At 50.8% G+C, this 25,129-nt stretch overlaps 1 protein-coding gene across 2 annotated transcripts in view; it reads right to left on the bottom strand.

Annotated features, from left to right (window-relative positions):
* GALNT18 (polypeptide N-acetylgalactosaminyltransferase 18) overlaps positions 1 to 25,129 on the bottom strand; it is a 348,769-nt gene that overhangs the window by 139,651 nt on the left and 183,989 nt on the right. For both annotated transcript variants that reach the window (XM_036087930.2, XM_036087929.2), the window contains exon 3: positions 15,380 to 15,546. In XM_036087930.2, coding sequence (XP_035943823.2) covers positions 15,380 to 15,546 — 167 coding nt within the window. The remainder of the gene's footprint in view (positions 1 to 15,379; positions 15,547 to 25,129) is intronic.

Below are 25,129 nucleotides of genomic sequence, written 5' to 3'. Positions count from 1 at the left end.
AACAACAACTTTGAATGTTCTTTTCAGAGAAAATACATCACTTTAGGCAATACCTCGGCCTCATGCCTGAGCAGCCCTGGTCAGGAACACTCAGCAAACAACTTTGTTTTCTTTGATTCTCTGCATTAGTTCTCATGTTTAAGCCAAATGAAATTGGACAACACAGACAAGCTTCCAGACACACTCAGTCCATGGGACTTAGCTAGAAACCTCTTTCAATGTGGGGGAAAATATTCTTTTTTTTCAATGTCTAAGCATCTCGGGGAAGATAGGAGAAGTCAATGCTGCCACTGGGCGGCCTGGCATTAAAATCTGCCTTGCATTGCTGGCATTTTCTGTCACATCAGTGAGTGCCAGTTGGTGACAAGTTAATTCCTTCCCACTATCTGGGTAGAGAACCCTCTCTCCACCTCCTGATCTCATCAGCAGGATTCTTTGATCAATTCCCCTCTGAGACCCAGGTCGGGACACCCTGCCAAGGCATGCTGGAAGCCTTGCCTTCACCATTAATCCTGCTGGAGATACTCTTTTTAATTTCCATTTGGCTCGGAACCCATGTAAATGCTGAGCCCTGATCTAATTTCTAATTCATTCCTGTCACCCCATCAAATTTACTGGGTGAGAAAGGGTTTAAGGATTTGGGTTTGTGAAGTTCCAATTCACACTTCTTTCCCCAGATTAGAGACACATGAGGCCTAGGGCTTTTTCCCTGGGTCTTATTTGGCTGTGAAATGCTGTGGTTATTCACTCCTAGATGGCAACTGCCACATTTGCAACCACAAGGACCACAAACACACTCCACGACCATCCCTCAGGGTTGCAGGTCACAGGCGGTGCAGGAAACGGAGGCGTCTCAGGGAAGAGAACTGGGCAAGCCAGGGTAAGTCCTGGTGAGCTGCAGCACATCCAAATCAGAGCCACCCACAGCCTGAGTCAGGCCATGTGAAGGCCTGAACACTGGCTTCCCTCCCTGGCCCCTCCCCCACCTCCTGCCCCTAAGACAGGTCCTGCTGAGATGAGCCCCATCAGAGGGGCATGATGCAGCTCTAAGTGCCTCTCAAACTATGTGCCTCCTCTGCGGCTTTCCTGAGCACTGGGCACTCCCCTCCCCTTTACAGGCCTGGTCCAGGGTGCTGATGCAAATTGCAGCTCTCAGGATTCTGGGATACCACAAGAACGGCATCCGAGTCCACAACCCAGGGACAAAATCCATACCTCGACTGCACGACGACCAGGTACTTTTCTGAAAGGCTGATCAGCCCAGAAGGGGTCTCCCTGAATCAGTGGGACTAAAACCGTATGCACGGCCCATGCCTTGTGAAATTCTCAAACTGCACACAATGAAGGGAGCCGCACAAGGGAGAGGCGAATTCAGCCTCTCTGGACTGGCCGCTTTCTGAGATGTGGGAAAGCAGCAAGCACGAGAGGGAGACGCTTGCCCCAAGCATGGCTGAGACAAATGGCATCTCTAGAGAAGCTTCTCTGTCTCAAACCGGGAAGCAATATGACAGAGGCTGCTAGACACAAAGACCAGGACCGTACCTGGCCTGCCCGTGTGGCTCGTCCAGCCCACCAAACGGAAAAGTGTGATCTCGGCCAGTCTCGCAGGCTAGGAAGAGGCTGGAGCCACTGCTGGCTGCCCCTTTTTGGCTGAGCTCGGGCTCATTCTCTTGCTCACCACCGTCCCACCAGCCCCATTGCCTCACCTCTGCCGTTCACCTTATCTGTCAAGCCTCGGTAGGTAACGGAGTTCAGGACTCCTGAATATGGTGACAAGGTTAAGTGCTCAGCCTCGGCAGCCAGATCCAACTTGGGTTCAGATGCTGGCTCTGCTATTCCTAGCTATATAACCGGTCACTTCTCTGAGCCTCGGTGTTGTGATCTGTGAAATGAGCATGATGATAATAACACCCACTTCCTACGGCTGCCCAGAGGCTTATGCGTGTGAAGTAACACATCAAAGATGCTTAGGAAAAAGGAAAGCTCTTGTTAGTATTCACTTAAGCTAAGATTATACCAGCCCGGGGGCGGATATATATGCATGGGGAAGACATTCCTTTTTCTTTTTTTTAAAGATTTTATTTATTTGACAGAGAGAGACATAGCAAGAGAGGGAACACAAGCAGGGGGAGTGGGTGAGGGAGAAGCAGGCTTCCCACTGAGCGGGGAGCCCGATGCGGGGCTCGATCCCAGGACCTTGGGATCATGACCTGAGCCTAAGGCAGACGCTTAACAACTGAGCCACTCAGGCGCTCCTGGGGAAGACATTCTGATGACAGAAATTCTAAATAGCTCTGTGCTCAGCCACATGTTGTCCAAGGAAGGGGGATGTTGCCTTCCCTATGACTTCACAAACTCACTATTCCAGTCTCTCGGTCTCTGTTTTCATTGAATTCATCAGATTCACCAAGTCCTTGTGTGGCACAAGGCACCCTTCTGGGGTGAGGCCTCATGGGGAAGAGAGAAGAAGGAATCAAAGACGAAGGCTCCATTCAGGGCTAAGTAACTGAGGAGTCTGTTTCCTCATCTGTAAGATGAAGAGAGGTATTAGAAAAATTCAGATCGTGTGTAAAAGTGTGTAGTACAGTGCCTGGAACATAACAGGTGCTCGACAGATGATCCTTTTGATTCTTCCCTAAAGTCTAATTAGAAAGACACAAAAACAGAGGCAGGTTCTCTCTTTTCCTCCACCCTCATAGCCATGTCCAAATCCCATTCAATCTCCAAGGCCCAGGTCGAATGCCAGCTCTTCTAGGAAGTCCTCCCAGAATGACTGAGACCTCTCTCTGGGCCCCCTTTCACCGTGGCTGCTGGCCCTTACCATCCCATTGTGGGTAATGGCTATTTGTTCCTGGTTTATCATGTGCACCAGGCTGTGAGCTGTCTGGAAACAGAAACTGTTTCCACCCATCCTTGCATCTTAGGTGCAGAGTATGCTCCCTGACTCTTGAGAACACACTCTGTGAATGTCTGGTGGATGAAGGAGTATAGTTAGCGAAGCCCCAGAGCGGGGTTGCTCTCTGGCTCTGCCGTTAGCTAGGTGTGCGCCGCTGGGAAACTCACGGAACCTCTCTGGATCTGTTTCCCCTTCAGGAAAGCGAGGACCTTGGGCTGGATTTTAGGGTTACCTGCTTCAAGTTGCCCAATGTCCCATAAGAGAAGCCCCTCTGGGTGGGAGAGGGACTCACAAAGTGAACTAGGTCACCCACCCTATTTGTAGGTCAGGTGCTGAGCAGAGAACTACCTAAGCCAGGGGGAGGCCACTGGAAGTCACAGTATGGGGACCAGGGAGGAGAACACAGAGGGAAGTACATGTCTTGTTACCTAGGTCCTGCTCTCCCTGGTCCGGCTAAAATCAATGCCCTACATCAGCAGCACAGAGGCAGTCAAGAGTCAACCTTGGGGCTGTCTAGTAAAAGCAGCCTTCTGTTAATGGTGGTTCACATGAAGACTTCCTGCTCACTGATCTGACAAACCTGGGCTTGCTTTCTGTTCAAGAGCTTCTCTCCCTAAAATTCTACATACATCTTGGACTCCCAAGACATGAGCTTCTAAAAACAACCAGAAGTGAGGCATCTCATTTCTACATCTGTGCCAAAGCAGGGCTGGAGAGTCTGTGTACTTGACTAAAGCTCGTCAGAGGCAGGGACCACATCTGCCTCACCACCGCCTCCCCATTGAGGAGTTCGGAACCTGCTTCTCGGGTTGTTCAATGAATGCATGTGAATGGCTGGAGGAGCACAAGAGTCCTAAGTCCCTGTGGGCCTAAGCAGATAGGTAAGGCAGTCCCTGAAAAAAACAATGGAGTTGTTCCCCAATTTAGGGCCCCAGAGAGCAGATTAGAGCCGTGGTTAAAAAAAAAAAAATCTGCTCTCCTCCCACCACCACAATAAGAGCAGATTTCTAGTGATGAGCAGTAGAGATGGGCCCACACCTCCTGCTGGACCTTCAGGCCCCTGTTATTTGTCCTGGCTTCTACCACCCCTAACGACGTCTCCCATACAAGCTTCCACCGTGCCATTGAACATGGTGGTGCCGGTCCCCTGGGAACCCTGACAGCTAACACGCAGGACAGGGCTGGGTGGCCGCTGGGGTGGCCACAAGCCCCAGTGCTTGTCCGCATGCTCCCCTTTTAGCTGAGCCCTCCAACCCCGCTGGAGGACACCTGGGAGGTGGTGTGGTTTGGGGCAGCCTTTCGGAAAATCAATGCCACCAGAAGGCATTCCGTACTCCAAAGATTTAATATCAGTAGGAAATATTTGACTGTTGGCTTTCAAGTGGTGTTAAATACGTGGGCAAGCAGAGGGAGGACGTCAGCTTTCCGGCAGCCCCCGGCCTGCACTGCATTTCCACCATCAGCACCAGTACAAGCTGCTGAGCGGGACGCGCTGACAGCCAAGAATGGCCAAGGAGACATCTCCTGCTGGCTGCGCTGCGGGCTGGGGGAGTGTGCCCCTGGCCTTCTCCAGGGACAGCTGGACTCCCAGCTGTGGCAGCGGGGCCCCTCACCTGAGGGCAGGAGAGACATCTTCTGATTTCCTCCCACACTTGCTCAACGCTCCAGCTCCAGGAATTTCCCCCTCGACAGACGGTCACACAGCTGACCGCTGGAAGAAGGCCTTTTTGTATTTGGTTCCTGCTGGCTTTCTTAATCAAATAGTGGTTGTCTCGGCTAGTGTGTAAAGCCAAATGGTCCAAAGTCTTCCCGCTGCTGACTGCTTACAGGGAGCTCATGAGCTAAGGAGGGCAGGCCCTTTGCCCTCCTGGGGGCCCTTCTTGGTTGCCAGGGAAGCATACTGGGGAGTTTCTGAATTCCTGAGTCAGTTGCCCGTATCAGTAAAGGGGCCCAGCACCAGTGATGTGCTAGCCACCCCATTGCCAGACTCAGGCAGGCTCTGCCGTGGGGCCTGCTGGGACCTCGGCAGAGTGGCTGGTGAGGACAGAGAAGAGTCTGACGACGTGCAGGACTGGAGCTGGAGAAACTGACTGAGCTCTGGGGCTGGTCCACCAAGAGGCAGTGTCACCAGGGGCTGGGCACATCCAAGCATCACTAACTAAGGATGCTCATTTCAGTGGGAGGTCTCAGCCCTGAGACTGCGGGAAGGCAGGTGGATCAGACCAGGGGAGCAGGGCCCCAGCCAGCTGGTACGGGGAGCAAGGCAAGCCTCTCAAATAGGAGCATTGGCCAGGGCTAGATGAGGAGCCAGAGCCCAGCTCAGGGGGTAAGGGTTCCATCCCAGGAGGGAATAGCAGCTTGGTAGAGAACGGAGGTAGAAGGCCAAGCGTAGGACCAACTCAGAGAAGGTTGAGGAAGGCTGGGGTAGGGGGGGCAGCAGGTGCAGGGAACACAGCCCGGGCTGCAGCAGCTCTGTTAAAGCCATGCTGCCCACCATGGGAAGAACAGACTGCTGTTCTTCACTGCAGAGGTCAGCACAGGCTGGGCTATTAGCACATGGCACCTTGATGCATGTTCTAGAAAAGTACTCCCCTTTGGACTCCCAATTAGAAAAAGTCATTTCCGACACAGACTCATAGCAGGATGTGTGGCTTAGCCAACGGAGATCATGGGCTAGATTTTATTCCCCCATTCCCCCTGGTCTGGGTGCCCCGGCGAAGGGCATAACCTGCGGAACCACATGCAGAAGCTCTGAGAGAATGGGTCAGAAACAGACACGACTGAAAATGTCAGAAATATTTATCAGACTCCTTTCCACCACCGTGGTCATGGGCTGAAGCACTTCCCAATGCTAGGGTCGGGGCTTGAGTCAGGGAGGGGTGGGCATTGGCTATCCAGAGCAGCCAGGAGCTCAATGGTCATATGGTTTCCTTGGGAGAGTGCTGGTCAACACCGGCACGCATGATCTGCAGCCTGGCCAAGAGCTACCCTCAGGCAGGCGACGAACGGTGTGGCAGGGGAGGGCAGCCCCTGGCAGTACAGAGTAAAGGTGAGAGGCTCCAGGACTCCTGCAGAATTCAGTGCTAGGCTGCTCCCATGTCGAGGCTGCTGGGTGCCCGCTGCCAGTCTTATGGATGGGCTATTCTAGTCACAGCCGTCAAAGGCATAGGGGTGGGTGGTGAGGAGAAGCCTTCAGCTGAGTGGGCTGACAGCCCATGTGCCTGGCTGTATAAACACCTCTAAGCTGCCTGAGCCTTGGTTGTAATTAGATTAGCTATATGGGATTCTTTAAGCTCCATAAAGCACAATACTGTCGGACCATTCTTTTCCTCTGCCTTTTTTTTTTTTTTTTTTTTTTGGCAATTATTCCAGCTGCATGCAAAGCTGTTGGTATTTTTACAGCTTGGAATGAGTATCTCTTGTGTAGGACAGCATCTTTGAAACGTTAAACAACAATTAGGCAGCCTCTGGGCCAAGGGATGATGGGGTCTTTGCAGGGGGTGGAGGGGGACCCAGCAGCTGGTGGCAAACAATCTGGGAGTTCTGATTCTACTTCGCCACTACCCCGTGATTGTCTTACCAACGATTACAAATAACAATGATTCACAGTTGTGCAATTACTTGTCATTTATCAGGATCGTGAAGGTGGCTCCAGGTAGTGGTGGATGAGGCTCAACCACTATCCGTGGGCCTTGCCCACCCCTGCTCACACAAGCCCAGTGTGATGGGCCGAATCTGCATGCCCCCCGGGCCCATATAGTCAAGTCCTAATCCCCAACATCATAGTATTTGGAGGTGGGGCCTTTGGGAGGTGATTGGGGTCAGAGGAGGTCATGAGTGTGGGGCCCCGTGATGGGCTTAGTGCCCCTTATAAGAAGAGCACAAGACTCCAGAGCTTGCATTCTCTGCACACACACGTGCGCCGGGGAAAGGCCATGTGAGGACAAGCAAGAAGGCAGCCATCTATAAGCTAGGAAGCAGGCTCTCGTCAGACCCTGAATCTGCCAGCACCTTGATCTTGAACTTCCCAGCCTCCAGAACATGGGAACTAAATGTCTACTCTTTCAGCCCCCCAATCTAGGGTATTTTGTTACAGCAGCCCACATGGAGTAAGACACCAGGTGCATCCATGCTTGCACACATTTCCCATGCTCATACCGCAACAGTGCACACTCACCGGTTCACAGCCACTCACTCACACGTGCTCATGGGCACACACACGCACATGCGTGCGTACACACACACACACACACCAACTTCGTCCTATTGCAAAGGAAATAGGAAGCCATGCCTCTCACAAGATGACCTAAGCATGGCTGCCAACTCTTTGATTTCCTCTCAACACCGACAAGCCTAGCAGCCTCCGGCCAACACATCTCTCCTTCTTACTGAACCCTGGGCAAAGCTCCAGCTGAGGAGACAGCCATACCCTTCTCTCAAGTTCCTCCTTTGCCTCCTTCTTTGCTGGCCCTGTTGCCCAACACCATTCCCTCTCCAAAGAATGAGGACAAAATTCCAGTAAGTCTTTTGAAGTCAGAAACGCATGGTGCACTGGAGGCAGCCTTGTTTAGTGGTCAAGGGCGTTAGCTCTGAAGGCAGATGGCCTGGGTTCAAATCCCATGTCTGTGGGACTTCGGACACGTTCCTTAACTCCTCTGTGCCTACTTCCTTATTATATAAAATCACATTGATAATGGTTCTTACCATTATCATAGAGCACTGATTAATTTATAAAAAAATACTTAGAAGAGGCTGGAGCACATGTTAAGTACTCATTGTGCTGGCGCTGCCTGATTGGGACTCTGTCTACCCAGAAGCACTGGGAGCCACTCTGGTCAGCAATGTGGTGAGCAGAGAGATGTGGGTTCCAGGGCCAGGGGACCTGGGTTTGAATCCCCATCCTACCATGTCCCAGCTATGACCTTGGGCCCTGGTCACTTTTTATTTTCAGCTCAATGAGACTTAGCGTCTTCATCTATGAAACAGAGGTGGTAACCCCATCTATTTCCCTAAGGGATTATAAGTGTCCTTTTATAACCAGTTTTATTGAGGGACTACTATGTGCGGAACACTGGGCTAGGTGGTGGGACACTAAGATGCCCGGTACCATGTCTCTCTCACACTGGTCACCTTGGCTAATCTGTGCTAAATTGCTCACTGTAATTTAGTGAGTAAATAACCAGTAAAAATGGTGTGTGAGGGAGGAAGGAAGCCAGAGCATGTGGGAGTGCTTCAGGTGAACTTCCTGGTCTAGCTGGCAGGCGGAGTGCAGAGCGACAGAAGGCTTTCTGGAAGTAGTACCACCTGAACAGAGCCTGAGGCTTGAATTTGGCAAAGGGGGTGGGGTGTGGGAGGATAGTCATTCATTGCTAAGTAGAGCAAATGGCCTGGAGCCACCACACCAAACCTAGGGTGCCTGGCCATGGACTACCATGTCCCTATAGAGTGTAGACAGTGGGAAGAATGAACACAGGGTCACACAGGGACACAACATGGGATGGAGGAGAGAGCCCTGGTGGGAGTCAGAGAATCCGAGGTCCCACCTCAGCTCTGCCACTCACATGCTGTGGGGCCCTGGCAAGCCTGTCCTACATAGGTCCTCAGTTTCCTCCCGAGAGCCAGATGGGGTTGGATTGTCTGTCTGCCTCTCGCTGTGGTGGGGGAGGGACAGCCCCATTTGCTCTGTCTCTAGAGGCTGCCTGGTTCTATGCCTCATTCTGCCAACATCTGTCAAAGGTTTCAAGCAAACGTGACCAAGGAGAAGGCTGGGAGCAAAGGGGATTCATCACCAAGGAGAGAGATGAGTGCATGAGGTGCTGGGAACTGGCCATTCTCTTGGAAGGGAATAAACATCGGTGGGGGGGGGCGGTTAGACTGGGCACATCACTGCCATCCAAGAGCAGACTGAAATCTCCAGGGAAATGGGATTCTTAAAAGAATATTTGACATTGCCATTGCTTTGATGCACTTTTAGTCACAAAATTCAGATTCATTTTGAAATTTCAAGTAGCATGAAGAGAAGGGTATATGATTTTTAAGTGTATCAAAAGAGGACACGAGCTAATACAAGGAAACATGGAAACCAATGGGGCGCCTGGGTGGCGCAGTCAGTTACGTGCCCAACTCTTGGTTTCCACTCGGGTCATGATCTCAGGGCCATGGGATCGGGCCCTGCGTTGGGCTCTGCGCTCAGCAGGGAGTCTGCTTAAAATTCTCTCTCCCTCTCCCTCTGCCCCTCCTGCTTGTGCTCTCTCTTTCTCTCTAAAATAAATAAATCTTTTAAAAAAAGGGAAACACAGAAACTGGATATAGCAAAGGAAATTGTTTTTGGAAGTGGAGGTGGCTGGACTGTGGGATGTGGTGATTCTGGGACAGCTGGTGAGGGAACCTGAAAGAGCTCACGTTCAGAGAACACCTGCTCTGTGCCAGGTCCTGGGATACCTGTGTCACCTGAATGTGCTCACCATGGGGGCGGGGGCAAGTGCTTAGCTGTGTGCTAAAGGCCGTTCAGAAACCTGTTGAGGGAGTGAATGAATGAAGGAATGAATGAACAAGTGAATGCCAAGAATCAGAGGCGGGGATGATTCGGTCTGTGGCAAATGCCGGGGCTTGCCTCCCTCTGGAGGTCCCTAAAGGTTAAATCACTTAGTCCCAGCTGAAGATATTGGCCCGCTGGGATTCACCGAGAGTACGGTAATGAAAACCAGGAGGCTCAGAGCCGTGTTCCCACCATTTCTGGAGATAAGGAGGAAGAGGGAGCCAGGGAGGGGAAATACTGCCTCAGAGTCACAGGGCAGGCATGGCCGCCATGTCAGGAAGGCCTGCAGAGGCTGGGTAACTTTGAAGGGGGGAGGCTGGGGGTCAGCCGTCTGCCTCTGTGCATAGGACCTGAGTTCAGGCCACGTTGGGGTAACAGTATGAGAAGCTCCCCCTCCTGTTCTGCATTCTGCCCACCACTCATGTCATCTTCCTGGGATGCAGCAGGGAGGTCCCAAGGGCCCCACCCAGGGGAGACACACTCCCCCTAGCAGTGCTGAGGCCTGAGGCTTGCTCTGGGGGAGCTTCAGTGCCTCCCGTCCCAAGTTCCTCAGCTGCAGCACAGATGGGGGACAATAGCTAGAGCAGGGATTCCCAGAGGACGTCCCGCTGCATGAGAATGCTCTGGAAAGCTTATTAAAATGCAGATTCCAAGCCTTGCCGCAGACCTACAGAATCAAAATTCATTCATTCATTGAATCAATATTTATGACACACCGAGTACCAGGCACTATTCTAGGTACTGGAGATACAGCAATGAACAAAACAGAAGTCCCTGTCTTCATGGAACTTGCACACTGGTGGAGCGAAAATGGACAAATAAAGTCACCAAGTGAGGACAGTAGATCAGATGGTAATAGGTGCTGTGGAAGAAAAGAAACAAGGAAGGGATGAGGAGTGACAGGGGTCAGAGCTGCCATTTCGAACAGGGTGCCATTTTAAATATTTGAACAAAGGCCTGAAGAGGCGAAAGAGCAAGTTGTGCAGATCTCAGGGGTAGGAGCATCCAAGTGAAGGGAGCAGCAAGCGCAAATGTCCTGAGGCAAGAACGTGCCTGAATGAATCTCTGTATTTTTAATCATGCTCAAATACTAAAGTTTGAGACCATTTCAGCAGAATGACAGCATCCTACACAGGAGGTAGCCCCTGAAAGAGTGGAGCTTGTTTCGGAAATTGCTAAGCAGGCAGAGAACAGGGACTCAGACTCCAGCCCTTGGCCTCTGCAGGAGAAAGCTAAAGATCTGGAGTAGCTGCTGGGATGAAGAAAGGGGTCATCGCCGGCCCCCTTCCTGTTTCCAGGAAACACAGGCCTGACCCCAAAACAAAAATGCCTGCAGAGGAAGGGTTTGGGGGAGACAAGGCATGAGCACACACAGAAAGTGTGACATCGCCTGGGAGGACATTCCAAAAGCTCTGTACTCGGCTTCAATTCGAGTTTAAACACAGACGTCCCTTCCATCATGCCTTATCTCACTCAAGCCTCCAAACAATCCCTGAGGTAGGAATTCCACATCCCAGTTTCAGAGATAAGAAAAATTGGGTTCACAGAGGTTAAGAGCGCACAGCCAGGAAGGAGGTAGAAAGAGCTGGAACTGAAAAGCTGGCCTAAGGCCAAATTCTGCACGCTTCTGCGCTCTCCCCACCAGAGCACATTGTTTCGGGAAGGAGAAAAAAGCAAGCCTTTAAGCAGTGGCTACACATCAGCTATTATTATTATTATTATTATTATTATTATTATTATTATTATTAGTTGCTGTTTTTGTTGTTGTTACTGTCATTGAAACTCAGCCTCGGGGCACCCTTCACACCTTGCAGCTTGCGCCGCCCTTTCACTGCTGTCACCTCACGTGTCCCAGTGGCAATGGGGCAGGCAGGGCGGGCAGGGCCTCATGGCCCCACACGGCACAGAAAACCAAAGCAAAGACCCACGGCCAGGAAGTGGCAGAACTGACACCAGAAACTGAGTCCTAGTATGTTTCATTCCCAGTTTAGATTTATTTGCAGGACTCCCTGATGCCAGGGACTAGACTGCCTTCGTGCCCTTGGCCCAGGCTGGGCACTCCATAAATGTGTGTGGAACTGAACTGACTTGGCCTGCCACGAAATAAACCCGATTCCTGTGCTGAGCGAGATGACGCCCCAGAGAAGCCAGCCCCAGATGGAGCCTGCTCAGGATAGGGTCATAGAGCCGCCTTCCACCAAGTCAGGCTGGTCGTGTCTGAAGGGCCCTTCTGCCCTTTGCCAAGGCATGATAGCTCACCTTCTCCAAGAGCCACAGTCTCAAGGGTCTCTTCCTCCCTTCATGAGAGCTCAGCTCAGACTGGTCTCGGTGCAGGGGGCCCTTTACAGGTTACCTCCCTGCCCCATCCAGACAAGGGTACTCCAGCCGGCACCAGTCCCCTTCCCACCATGCCTCCCGCCCACCCGAGGTTCTGCAAGCTGCAGGGTCCTGGGACTGATTGCTCTTGCTCTGCCAGCCTCCCGGCACCCCTCCTGACACGCCTCCCGACACCCCTCACTGCCTCTAGCAAACTCCCTCTTCGCCCATCTGCTCCTCCCGCGTGGGACAAAGACAGGCCTTTTCTTCCCAGAGGCAGCCCTCATTTCTGTGCCCTGGATCCCATCCTCTCCTCCCTCCTTGGGGGCCTTGTTCCATGCCTTGGCCTCAAAGGATACAGGCACCCCCTCCCCAGACCAACGAAATCACCAGAGCAAAGGGATGGCCACCCGGATTTCTTAAAAGCTCTCTAAGCAATTCTGATGTGCAGTCAGGGTCTTGAGGACAAACTGCCTTTCGAAAAAGAGAAATAGAATAGAATACAATACAATACAATACAATATAATACAACTGAATAACACAGACCAGACTATAATAGAAAATATCATAGTGCTCTACACATTAGAAGGCTAACTATTGTTGCTTAAAAGTTTTGTTTCAATAGTGGATGCTATTGTATGAGTGTGAGTAGGTGTGTCATCCTGGGTCATGATGTAAATGTCTTTGTTGCTGTGGATTATGGTTAAAATGTGTGTGTGTGTGTGTGTGTGTGTGTGTGTGCGCACATGAAACATTGCTCCATTTCCTGCTTTAGCTCCTGAATCTCTTTTACAGCCAAAATCCCTGACAGAAGAATCTACCTCCCTGTCTGCTCTTCATCTATATTTGACTTCCACAGCCCCCACCCCCAGTCCTTTACCAAAGCTTCCTGCTGAGGTTTCCATGACCCGTACCTTCCGAATCTGGGGGCTTCTTCCCAGACTCAGTGTTCTTCCACCTGTCTGTGGGTTTGTTCAAATAAATGACTCTCACTCCGGGAATTCCACGGAGTCTGTCATCCTCCAGATTCTCCTCTCCGCTCCTGTTCTGTCTCTCAACAGCTAACCCCCTTAATGTCTCATACTCAGTATTCTCTCAAGCTTTTTCCTTCTGCCCTCTTTTCTTTGCCACCGTCTCCTCCCAGTCAATGGCTTCAGTTATTCTGCGTATAAGACTCCCAATTTACGTCCGCACAATTCTCTCTCTTGAGCCCCGGCTGGGCACTTGGCTAGCTAGGCAGCAGTCTCCTGGGAATGGACATGAGGGCTGCGGCGGGGTAAACACTGACGGGCTTCAATTCAGTCATGCACTCGACTGTGTCAGGATGCGAGGCAAGCAAGGCAGGATTATCATTCCCCATTTTACAAAGGAAGAAACTAAGACCCCGAGACACTGAGGGATGTTTTCATGGTCACTCCTCCAATGGTGGAGAGGATCCTAGAGCCCATGACTTGAGACTTCAGTCCACAGTTCTTTCCCTTTGCACCACGTACTGGAATTCCACATGTACAAAAGCAAAGCTACATCTTGTTTATTAAACCAGTGGTTCTCAACCACAGCTATGCAACAGAATTATTAAGAATGCTTTTAAAAACAGAGATGGCCAGATTCCGCCTCAAACTTACTGAATCAGAATCTTCTGGGAGAGAGGTTTGCTTATTTTAGCTCTATATTTTGAAATAATTACAGATTCACGGGAAAGTACACAGAAATGTACAAAGAGGTCTTGTGCACCCTTCACCCAGCCCTCCTGCAACACTGACATCGTACACGACTATAGTACAATATCAAAATGAGCGCATGGGTGTTGCCTCCATCTGCAGAGCTTTTCAGATCTCTCCAGTAAGACATGTACCCATTTGGGTGTGAGTATGTAGTTCTGTGCAATTTTGTCACATACAGCTTTGTGTAACTACCACCACAGTCCAGATATTTAACCATACCATCAGTATCATACTCCCTAGAGTTCAGGGTTTGATAGCCCCCATCCCCGAAGAAGAGCCATCCCACTGCTCCCGGCCCACTGCTCCTTCTGCCTCCCTCCCCTGGGAACATACCATCATCCTCAGAGCCACCCTGGCTTGAAACCAAGCCATAATTCACCAGCCCAACTTAGGCCTACCTGCCCTCGATCCCCATACCCACCCCTACAGCAGAACAGGGCCTAAGGATGCCTCTTGCTTAGGGGAAGTCCTCACCCTTGGAGAGATGGCTCATTCATCCTTAGCCTTCTCATCTTCTAAAAGGGGAGGGGCTAGCAGGCCCGGGTGGAGCAAGGTGGGGTGCATGGGTGAGCTAGTCAAGCTGTTCTGGTGTTAGCCATTGGTGGATAGGAGCTCTCGTAGGCATCCATTCCATGGACACAAGCAAGGTAATAGCAAGTAGCTTCAAGAAGTGGGAGCTGGGCCCCTTCCCATATCCCTCATAACGGACAATCACCTTTAAAACTATGCTGCCTATTTGCTTCCATCTTCTGATGTCTTTTCCTTCCTTCACACCCATGGAACAATTAGAGTCAAGTGATTCATAAGCACTGCCCCTCAGAAAGCTCTAAAATCCGCTTCACAGCACTGCTCCTATACTTCTTACTACATGAGAAAATGAAAAAGAAAATTCGCTTATTGAGATTAAATATATTTCAATTATCTGATATGTTTCAGCTTTAATTGATAACAAAACACAAATTGCCCATCTGAACTTCTCATTACAGCAGCTGATTCACTGGAAAATTTACTACCTGATACCAGAGAAAGCACTAAAGATAACACAGGCTCAGGGACTCTGTGATCCTGTGACCCAGCGGTCTGGTTTTTAAAATCATGCATTATCCAAAGCAAATCCATTTTAATCATCCTATCAAGAGCACTGGTTTTTAAACCATCTCAGTACCTGGTCTCTAAGTTGGGAGAATATGACAGGGGCGGTATACATAGGTATCAGAGGCCCTGAAATACACACCAAGGGAAAGAGGTAGCTGGTAGCAGCTGGAGAAGGGGGGACAGCATGGGGAGGGGGGCTTCAACTAGTGTTTGCGGGCCACCTGGGGCTTTGCTAAGGCCAGACAGGGCAGGGAGCAGGGCATCCAGCAAAGAGGACAGACTTCCAGCAGCTCTGTTGTTGTCGCCGTGTTACACACCCACTACCAGCCCCACCATCAATACCACTGTGACCTTCACCTTCACCAGCCCCCTCGACACCTGCACCAGCAGCACCACTGCTAAGACAACACGAACTGTCTTCCAGACAGAGGCCAAGGAGCACCACAAACTGAACTGACGCCTCCCAGAAAAGAGTCCCTGGGAATGTTCACTGTGCACGCGGTGGGGGTGGAGGTCAGGGCTATGTGCCTTATACTGCACTAGAATGCTGCAGGGGACCGTGCACAGCCAGGAAGGAAAGGCTTGGGGGCCGGGTCCCTCCGGGATACAGAGAGGGCACACCTACGGAGGGAACCTTTCAGAGCAGTGGCCATCTAGAACCTCCCATCTCTGAAGCGACGTCTCAGAGAAGGAGCAGTCATGGAGAGCCTTAAGAAAATGAGACCCCTCCCCCGCTCCCGAGGCTGAAGCCTCTGCTCGGACGTCAGGCACCGAGCAGGGCACTGGGCCCAAGGGAGTTCGGGCACTCACCGTTACTGCTGTTGTCATCCACCAGGATGATCTCCTTGAGCAGGTGTGGAGGCGTGCGTTCAATGGCTGAGTGGATGGAACGCAGCAGCACGGACAGCGCTTCGTTGACGAAGATGAACACGATGCTCACCTCTGGCAGGCTCTCCGGGAAGGAGAGGTTGCGGCACCTAGAAAGAACAGCCAGGCTCTTAGATCTGTCAGTGACTCAGGTGGGGTCACCCCTGGGGCCGGCCCACCCCATGTCTTGGCTCCAACTTTGCCGGAGGGCTCAGGAGTCCAGATTCTTATTTGATATGGAAGACAAGCCCTAAGTGTGCCACAGACAGGGTCACACCATTAAAACTGGTGTGATCCACCCCAGAGTCTGAATTTGTCAATGGCTATCCCAGCTGAATAGCTGTACAATTAGCGCCAAGGGCAGTACGTGGAACCCAGCATGTGGTCGCTGAGTATTTACTGGGAGAACGGCTCAGTATTTCTAAACCCACTAGGATAGAAAAGGCAACCAAAGGGAAGTCTTAGTATTTTCAAAATGGCAGGCAACATCTAGGCGAGGGCAGACCTTTGATGATCTGCCGCAGGACAGAAATATGTGTCCTTCCAGAGACTTCGACTGCCAGAAGCCACTCTGCCTCACTCCAGAAGGCATACTGCCTGGGGCCTCTCCTACTTCTCATTCATCACCAGGATCCAACCTCCAGAACCAGGCTGAAACTAGACTCAGAGTCTCCACACGAATGAGTGATGAAAGGACAAGTCCAATCTCATTTCACAGATGAGGGCACTAAAGCTCAGAGAGACTGAGTCCCCACCACGCGAGTCAGCTGCCAAGATAGAATCCCAACTCTGGCCTCTGACATCTACACCAGGGATCTTCCCTCCAGGAAAAATGGTTGCTGGAGAGACTGCCTCTAACTGTCCCATTTCCCCCCGAGTTCTCCTAAAACCCTGAAGTCACTGGAGGTCTCTTACCCAAAGGACTTGAGCAAAACCTTTAATTAAAGTCTGTGTGTTCTTCCCCATCAGAAGAGAGACGCATAACCGCTGCAAACATTGCCTTAGCGGGCAGGAAACCATGGCTGGTGCCCTGCTCTGGCTGAAAGGAACCATTATTCCAGAAGGCATTGACTCAGGATAGTTGAATGAAAGCAAAGAGCAGAAATTATAGGCCGTGGGCTCAGAGAGGAGGCTGTCCACTCCCACCACTGACCACGGACGGCTCCAGGGGCTCCCTCCAAAGTGGGAGGTGCAACCAGGTTAGAACATGCAATAATGAGCATAATAGCACACAGCTTCTGCTTGTCGGCAATTAAAGTGCTGCAGGATAGGAATGGGCCGGTTCTTCCTTAATGAGGAAGGCTGCAGGATAACCAGCGCTGAGCAATTTGGAGAAATCACCATGGGGCCCCAGCCTGCTTAAGAGCCGGAGATTAATAAACTAAAATCACCGTCTCTATGGTTACCAGAAATTTACAGAAACTTCTCCCATTCTATTTCCAGCTCTCCTTCTCTCTCACCAAAGAGGGGTGGAGGAAGGGGAAGAGTTGAACTTTTCCCGAATCCACCTCATGCTTACAATGTTAATAAAACCACCAGGTTAACAGACTGGGTTGGAAGGCGTTCATTCTTGTATTTAATGGAATAAATATTTATTGAGCTTCTTCCATGAGGCAGGTACTACTGTAGGCAGGGCGTGGACGAAATACCTATCCTCAGGGCACTTAGACTTTGACAGGGCAAACAGGTAAGCATGGAAGCAAAGAAATGATACAATTTCATACGAGTACGGAGATGAAAAGAAACGCAGGGTAGGAGGCCAGGGTGATGCCTTCGCAGCTGTTCAGAAGGAGTGGTCAGGGAAGGGCTCTGTGAGGGGGAATTAGTCAGAAGCTTATATGGTTTGAAAAAGCAAGCCGTGCAAAGGCCCGGTGGGGCCGAGGGAACAGTGCGGTGATGGGAGGGGAAGCAACAGGTGAAAGTGGCTCACGTAAGTGCAGTGAAGGGATGAAGGGGACAGGGAAGCAGAGGGAGGGACTTGAATGAAGGAGATAGCCTAGAAGCTTTAAGCTCACCTGACCATTTCCAAAAATTTTTTTTGTTGTCGTGAATGGGATTTTTATAAGAACCATGAGAAGGTGTGTGGTTAGCAGTGCTTATTTATGTCTATCAAGACCGGCAGCTGGCCCTTCCTTAGGCATGAAAACTGACAAAAGCATTAACAGACAACCTGCTTGCTAATTGCATTTTTAAAATAATACTATATATGGTCAAACTGCTGGTACATGACCTTTATTTTTATTTTTATTTTTTTTATAAAGTATAGTGAACAGCTCCCAATAAGGTCAGTGCAGGGGTTCACGCTCGCTGTCCTTCCCACTAGCCCCACTAGCATGAAGATGGTGCCCCCGTGTCTGGAAACATTTCTCCATGGTTCCCCGGGGCCTCAGAGCCCCGCTAACTAGAGCTCCAGGTTGTTCATAGGTGTTTTCCAGAGCTGGGGGTTAACTGTCTTCCTCTACTGCCCTCCCTTCTTACTTCTGAACATAACCACTCCTCTTCCCCGTCCCAAGGAGACCAAGTTTAATCTCTCCCAGTATCAGCATGCCCACCCCGATGGTTTGAACCCCCAGGGCCGGGGAGCCGACTCCTGATGGTCTTAAACAGAATGGAAATGTTATGTTTGTTTTATAAGCTAAGCTCTGCTGATCACCATTTTCGCATGAAAGATTCTTTCAAACATAAGGTTGTTATACACAACCGCTTTGGAACATGACAGACACCTAGAGTAGTGCATCGTATTGGTACCTGTTTATTGTCTGTCCCCCCTATAATGCAGCCCCCCAAGAGCAGGGGCTTTATTTTGCTACTGTGCTCTTACCCTTAAACCAGAGTCTGGCACACAGTAGGTTGTTGGAATTAAACAAAACTAACAGGGCTATTGATTTTATGGAAAGCCTAAATTTTATATGCACACCACTGACCCCAGCATGTTCCTTTTTTTTTCTGCAAATCTCCTCCCTGTGTTGGAGAGTCAGGGCCTCTCTTCACCAGCGGGTCCTTCCTCCCCTGAATTTATGGCCCCAGTTCCTCACATTCAAGTCTCGGGCAGCTCTCTGATTCTTGGAACTGTAATTAAGTGGTCCCTCCGGGCCAAACGTCCTGACCTCCTTAAATCCTTCTTTCCTCCCCTTCTCTCCTGCACGCTGCTCAGAGTCCTCCCAGCAATAGCGGCGCTGCCCTGGCCTCTCTCTCTCCACACTGCGAGGCCCCCTCCCTCACCCCTCATTTACTGGAGCCTAACCTAAATATGGGTGTGGCTGGGCAAAGGCTGCAGGGTGGGCAGGATAAGGAAGACAAGGTGGGACAAGAGCGTTGGGCAGCGGATGAAGCCACCCAGCCCCAGCTCCACCCCAACTTGCCGTGTGACCCTGGGCAGGCCACTCTACCTCTCTCCATGTCACATCATAGAATAAGGAAGGCAGAAGAAACAACCACTCAGTTGTTCTTTCTCTCAAAAATTTTGTAAAATCCGGGATCTTCTATCTCCCACATGGTGAAAAGAAGACACCTCATTCAAGAATCGGTTTGCAAACCTGCCCTCCCATGCAGCACCTGGTCACCACCAAATGCCACATGAAATGTCCCCTTACTGCCCTCATGATTACACAAGGTGACCACATGTCCTGGTTTGCCCACGACTTTCCCAGTTTCAGCACTGAAAGTCCCAAGCAAAGTGGGACAGTCGGTCACCCTGTGAGTAGACCACTGTGTCCCTAGCCTTCTTGAGGGTAGGGACAGAGCTTGCTCCCGGCCGCATGCCCACTGGCCAGCACAGTGCCTAGCCAACAGCAGGCACTCAGTCAGCATCTGCTGAATAAGTTGGTACTACCTTCTCAAAGACCCCAGCACACACACATCGACGCACTGAAGCGGAATTTGCATTGCTGGAGAAAGGAGGCAAAAAGAAGGAGGAAGAACGGCCTGTCAGGCGAGATGTCCACATACCTGCTGGTGACACTCACCATCATCCCTGCTGAACACTGAACTCAGGACAGGAGCCTGCCTGCCACAGGGCAGCTCAAGGCTTTCAAAGGGAATACACATTCAAGAACCACCTTGGAAGAGAATTGTTCCAGACCCAAGCCCAGCACTTCTGCTCCAGAGTCCAGCCACTCGATTCACCCATCAACCAGCACTGCCGAACGCCCCCACCCCCAGAGCTTTGCCAATGTATCCACACCCGAGATGCTCTCCCGCAGCACTTCGACCCTCCAGGGTCCAGGGTCTGCCCCACACCCTCTGCTCCCAGCGCCTGCTCCCCACCCGCTCTGGGTGTCTGCCTCTGCACCCCCTCGTCCCCGCTCACCTCCCCAGGAAGGCCCAGAGGACCTGAGAGTCAGAGGAGCCACACAGGCCCAACTGGCCTTCCCCTACTGCTGCTTCTGGAGAAAGCCTGACTGTACAGGACCAGTTCCTTACTCATACTGAGAAGAGGCATATTCTCCTATAAAATTAAGCCATAAAAGTTCCCTTTTTACTTTTATTCTTGTTCAAAGTCGAGCCATTTTCCACTAGAGATAAAAACAAGGCATTTCTGAGAGGGGAGTACTACGGCTGTCTAATAAGCTGGAATTGATGGTCATGATAAACTCAACTTTATCGATCTCTGCACACAGAAGGTGATGCGAGATGGGAGCAGCTATGCAGAGGCCACTCGGCAGAGCTCCCCGAGACTGTTTTGATCTGCTTAGAAAGCACATTTATATCAAGAGCTTCAGTGCGACTGTTGCCTGTGGGAGGCAGGGAAGCAGTGGCCAAGTGAGTGAGACCAACCTTGGCTCCCAGCGGCCAGGTACCACCCTGGACAGCGGCCAGACGCCTCCATGTGGCATCAGTGGATTCTCCCCTCCCTACGACCTTGGCAAATCTACAAGCTCCCAGTCCATCAGGGTGATAACTCATGGGGAGGCTGCTTGACCTGGGGTGGGAGCAGTGGGTAGACCTCTTCCAGGATGAAGTTTAAAGTCGAATGTGAGCTGAGGCTGCCTGCCAGTGCAAGGGGTCACCAGATCCAACTATGCCAGGATGCTCCAAGTGGAGACGGGGTCTTCCTGGACAAAGCAGCAGGAAAATGGCATGCCCAGATACCCATTCCCCTGAGTGTCCCTAGCCCCTCTTTCTTCCCAGGCTTCTCCCAAGACACCCTCCCCTGCAGCCGTGGTCAGCACACAGGGTTCAGGGACACCACTAACCACCTAGGACATAAACCCTTGGACAGAGCCTGGTCCCAGGGTCAGCACAGCCCTCTTGGCCCTTTGAGATCATCAGTGTCCTCACCCCAGCCCCTCCCCTACCTGCACCCACAGGATTTGCTTGCTCCTCCTCTGACCTCACTTGGGTACACTGCTGGCTTCTTCTAGACCTTTCCAGATGAGATAGGCTCCCAGACTGGCCTCCGTCCAATCTGCTGGACTTAATGAAACCCACAGATGAGGGCAATGAGGAGATTTTCATTGAGCATGAGGATAGTCAAAATTTTTACTCCCTCTGGCTGGCATCTCTATCTCCATGGCCTCTGCACCTGAGAGACTGCATGGTGCCTGCCCCCCCTACTGCCCACGGACCCCCTGTAGAATATTTGGAAATTATAATAGTAATAATTTCCATTTTCTGAGTGTTCACGATTTGCCATAAACCATGCTAAGAGATGTTTGGATATTTTTACTCCCCCCCCCCATTTATTCCTTCCTACAATCCTATATGGCAAACACCATTATCCCCATTTTACAGATGAGGGAAATAGGGCTAAGACAGTTCAGTTACTTTCCAGGGCTTAAACCTGGGCTCATTTGTCTCCAAAGCCTATACTCATAATCCCTGCTAAACTAGGGTCTGTATCTTCCTTCCCACTCTCACCCAGAGATGCATCCGGCAAAACAATGGTGTTGTGACAAGCTAGAGACCTGGTGGGGGTGGGGGGGTGCAAAACAGAAGTCACTCCAGGCTGCTATCTGATGAAAGATGGAGAGGATGTTGTGTGTCCGATGTGTGCAAAGAAGATAAAGCCCTGCTGGGCACGTGAGCCCTGAAACTCTTCCTGGTGCATTGTTCCCATTTGGGATAAACCATCCCGGTGACTCCTGGTATAAAGGGGTCTGGGTCTTCTGTCTTGTGGCTTCAACATTTGGCCCACCGCTGATGGGACCAGAGCCTGATTCCTGAGCTCCACGTAGCTACCAACAGCGTGGCCATCAGCATATAGGGCAGCCTGGCCCAGGAGCTGTGTGTAGTCAGATCTGGCAATACTAAAGAAGGACCTGTGACCCGATCCAGCCCTCTCTCGTGGGAAGGTTGAACGTGAGATACCCCAGGAGGCAGGAAGCAGGAGTCTGGGGCTGTAGAAATGATGGGGTTGGAACAGGACAGGTCAGGGAGCTGGAGATGCAGAGAGTCACCACTAGAGACTGTGTTCTAACACGTGAGTCAGGAGGAGGCAGGCTCGGGCCTCCCTGGGCCGTCCTGAACCATGCCCCCCTCCTCCACACCTGAACACATGGCTTCCGGCTGTGTGATGACGTGACTGGGCGTGAACATCAGCCTACAAAGAACCCCAGCCATCTGTGGTTGCCACGTGAGCTCAGCTCCTTGCTCCGAGAGCACGCAGGAGCCCCAGGAAGGAGAGGCCCGCTGAGATTCCTGGGCTGCAACTGGATTCCCCCGTCAGACTCTCACAGCCTCCTCCGCCTTACTTGCATGCCACTCATAAGCCATCGCAACATGTTTTTATGTGAGTATTTAACAAACACCAGCATCTCCGCTAGCCTATAAACTGCATGAGGTCAAGACCACATCTGCTTTACTCACCAGGTATGGCTAGTACCTCGTACCACGCGCAGCACAGAGTGGAAACTCAGGAGCCCCTGGGTGTCTGGCTGAATGAACAAATGAATAAATACTCCATTGACGAACAGGAGAACTGATTCAGGCCCATGAAAGGCCTGTGGGTGGGAATTCCAGCATGACCTGGCAGAGCAGGAATCGCTGAGCTGAACAGTAAGTCGCTGACGGTACCCTGTATGATTTCCTCACACGAACAGAGTTGCCATAAAAAATCACTATAAACTTGGTGCCTGAAAACAACACAGATGGATTATCTTACAAGAAAGGTACAAAGGGGATTGGTACCTTGTGGGAGGTCAACCAGTTTGTAAATGAGAGACCGGGCCTTGCAACCTACTTGTTTTAAACATCGTTCTATAATCTAAGCAGAAGCTTCATCTGTTAGTCATGTTATCTAGTTTCTCTTACCCTCTGATAAGCCAGAGCAGTAAATGGAGCCCAGGCGGGGGTGGGGTGGGGGGATATCCCCCTGGCTCAGCTGTGGAAGAGACAGCAGACATCTAAGAACTGGGAGCTTTAACCGTCTGCAAGGCGAGAGAAACAGGCCCATCTGATCAGAAACCACAGACAGGTAAACTACTAAGTAGATGTGATCATCAAAGTGTTCAGCTTTCATCCAGAGGGAGAGCTCCTAGAAACATCTTACAGGTGATTATACCAATTTGGAGAAAGGATCTGCTGTATCAATGTTGATTGTAAGTAAGACAAGAGAGAAAAGAGTCATTTGAAATGTACACAACTGACAGGAAGCAGAGAAACCATTTGTTCCTAAAACATCTTACTAGAAATCCAGGGGAAATGAAATCCCATGGACAGTGGCCCAGGGAACAAGTCAGCTGTTGGGGAAAGCACATCAGGGACTGAGCATCTCCGTCTGGTGAGTTTGTTGGTGAGCAGGTCAGGCAAGGAGAAGGTGCGGTGGGGGAAGGTGGGCCCCTTAGGTCAGAAAAAGGAGGATGGGGCATCTTTGCTCTCCATCAGACCTGGCTCCAGCCTCTGATGCCCAGAACTCTGGGGCTTGGGAGAAATCCCTCCATCTGACCTGCCTGGCTCTCCTCTCCCCTAACCCCGGGGCCAATGGCCTGTCCCATGTGGCTCCTAGTCCACACAGCAGTCCTCCGGGGACTTAAAGTCATGGTCATGTCCCCCCAAGCCATCTCTTTTACAGACCAAAGACCCAGATGATGCAAGTCACAAAAAATTAAATAGCAGTTGCTATGTGTCAGGCAGTGTTCTAATATTACCATCTCTAATTTGTGTATAGGAAAATCAAGGCATAGGAGAGGCTGGGGAACTTGCTGGAGATCAACCCGCTTGTTATAGTACTCTATAATCTAAGCAGAAACTGCATCTGTTTGTCATGTTCCCCACTTTTTCTCTTGACTCGTTCTCCTCTGAACATACTCCTTTCTCTATATCCCTTACAATCCAATCCTGCGCTTGTCATCTGAGTGGCAAAATAGACAAAACTATCACCTCCCCTTTTTAAAGGCATTATATTTCTATTAATATAGCTCAAGATTATATTATCTTTAAGAACAGCCCACATGATACTCTTGGCCCATAATGAGCTTAACATTAAGAATCAGAACTGTTTTCCCACAGTGCTTTAGTAAAGGAGTGTGATCTGCCCCCCCCGCCCCGCCCCACTGTGCGTGGTTAACATTTTCAATGCAATAGCAGAATCACTACTAAGGGTGTTTCCCCTTTGTTTGGAAGCTGCCCTCATGGAGGACACATCTTCCATAGATCTCTGGGTCACCTCCATAGAGCTACGATCCCAAACCAGAAAAAGTCGCCTGGGCCGGGGAGGGTAAGCGTGCCAAGGCAGTGTCCTAAAGACACAAGACCCAGCTAAAAATACTGGCTCTGCCACCCACCACCTGTGGGAACTTGAGTAGGGCTTCTTAACTTGACAAATACTCAGTATTCTCCTATATAAAACAGAAATAATAATAATTACCTCCAAGAGACGAAAGGATAAAGTGAAATTAGAAAATACACATTAAGCAGTCTGCCCAGCACGGGGCACACAGTAAGTGAGCAAGTGGTAGCTCTTAGTAAAAATCATTAGCCCCTGGGTAGCAACTCCCACATGGTCCAGCAATCATGATCCCAGCTGCTCCCCCTTGAGCCATCCCCCTTGTCCCCCAGGACCAGCTACATAATTTGTGGGGCCCAGTGCAAAGGGAAAAGATGGTGGTATTCACAAATCATTCTGAGTTTTAACACAGTGACAGTAGAGCATTAAAGCAAGCACAGCCTCTCTAGCCTTCTCGGGATTCTGTGCTACGGGCTGTGCCCCGTCCGAGTTTCCTAATACTAATATTGCTGCTGCAAGAAAGCACGACACACCTGGCGACTCAGAACAACACACATTTATTATCTTACAGTTCTGGGGGTCAGAAGTCTGACACGGGTCTCATGGGGCTAACATCACAGTGTTGGCAGCACTACGTTCCTTTCTTGAGGCTCACAGAGATAATCTGTTTTCCTGCCTTTTCCCAGTATCTAAAGCTTGCCCCCTTGCCTTGGCTTATGGTTCTTTTCTGTCTTCAAGGCCAGCAATGGCTGGTGGAGTCCTTGTCACACTGCCATCCCTCTGGCCTGATTCTTCTGCCTCTCTCTTCCACTTTTAGGTGCCCTGTGATTACACTGGGCCCATCCCGATAATCCAGGATAATCTCTCTATTTTAAAAGCAGCTGATGAACAACCTTAATTCCATCTGCAACCTTGATTCTCCTTTGCCATGTACCAGACCATAGTCATAGGTTCCAGGGATTAGAACATGGGCGCCCTTGGGAGACCATTATTCTGTCTACTATACATACCCAACCATCCCTGCTGGC

Source organism: Halichoerus grypus, chromosome 11 (genome assembly GCF_964656455.1).
Source record: "Halichoerus grypus chromosome 11, mHalGry1.hap1.1, whole genome shotgun sequence".
NCBI lineage: Eukaryota > Metazoa > Chordata > Mammalia > Carnivora > Phocidae > Halichoerus > Halichoerus grypus.
The sequence above is the reverse complement of the archived record's forward strand: the minus strand, read 5'-3'. Positions and strand labels throughout refer to the sequence as shown.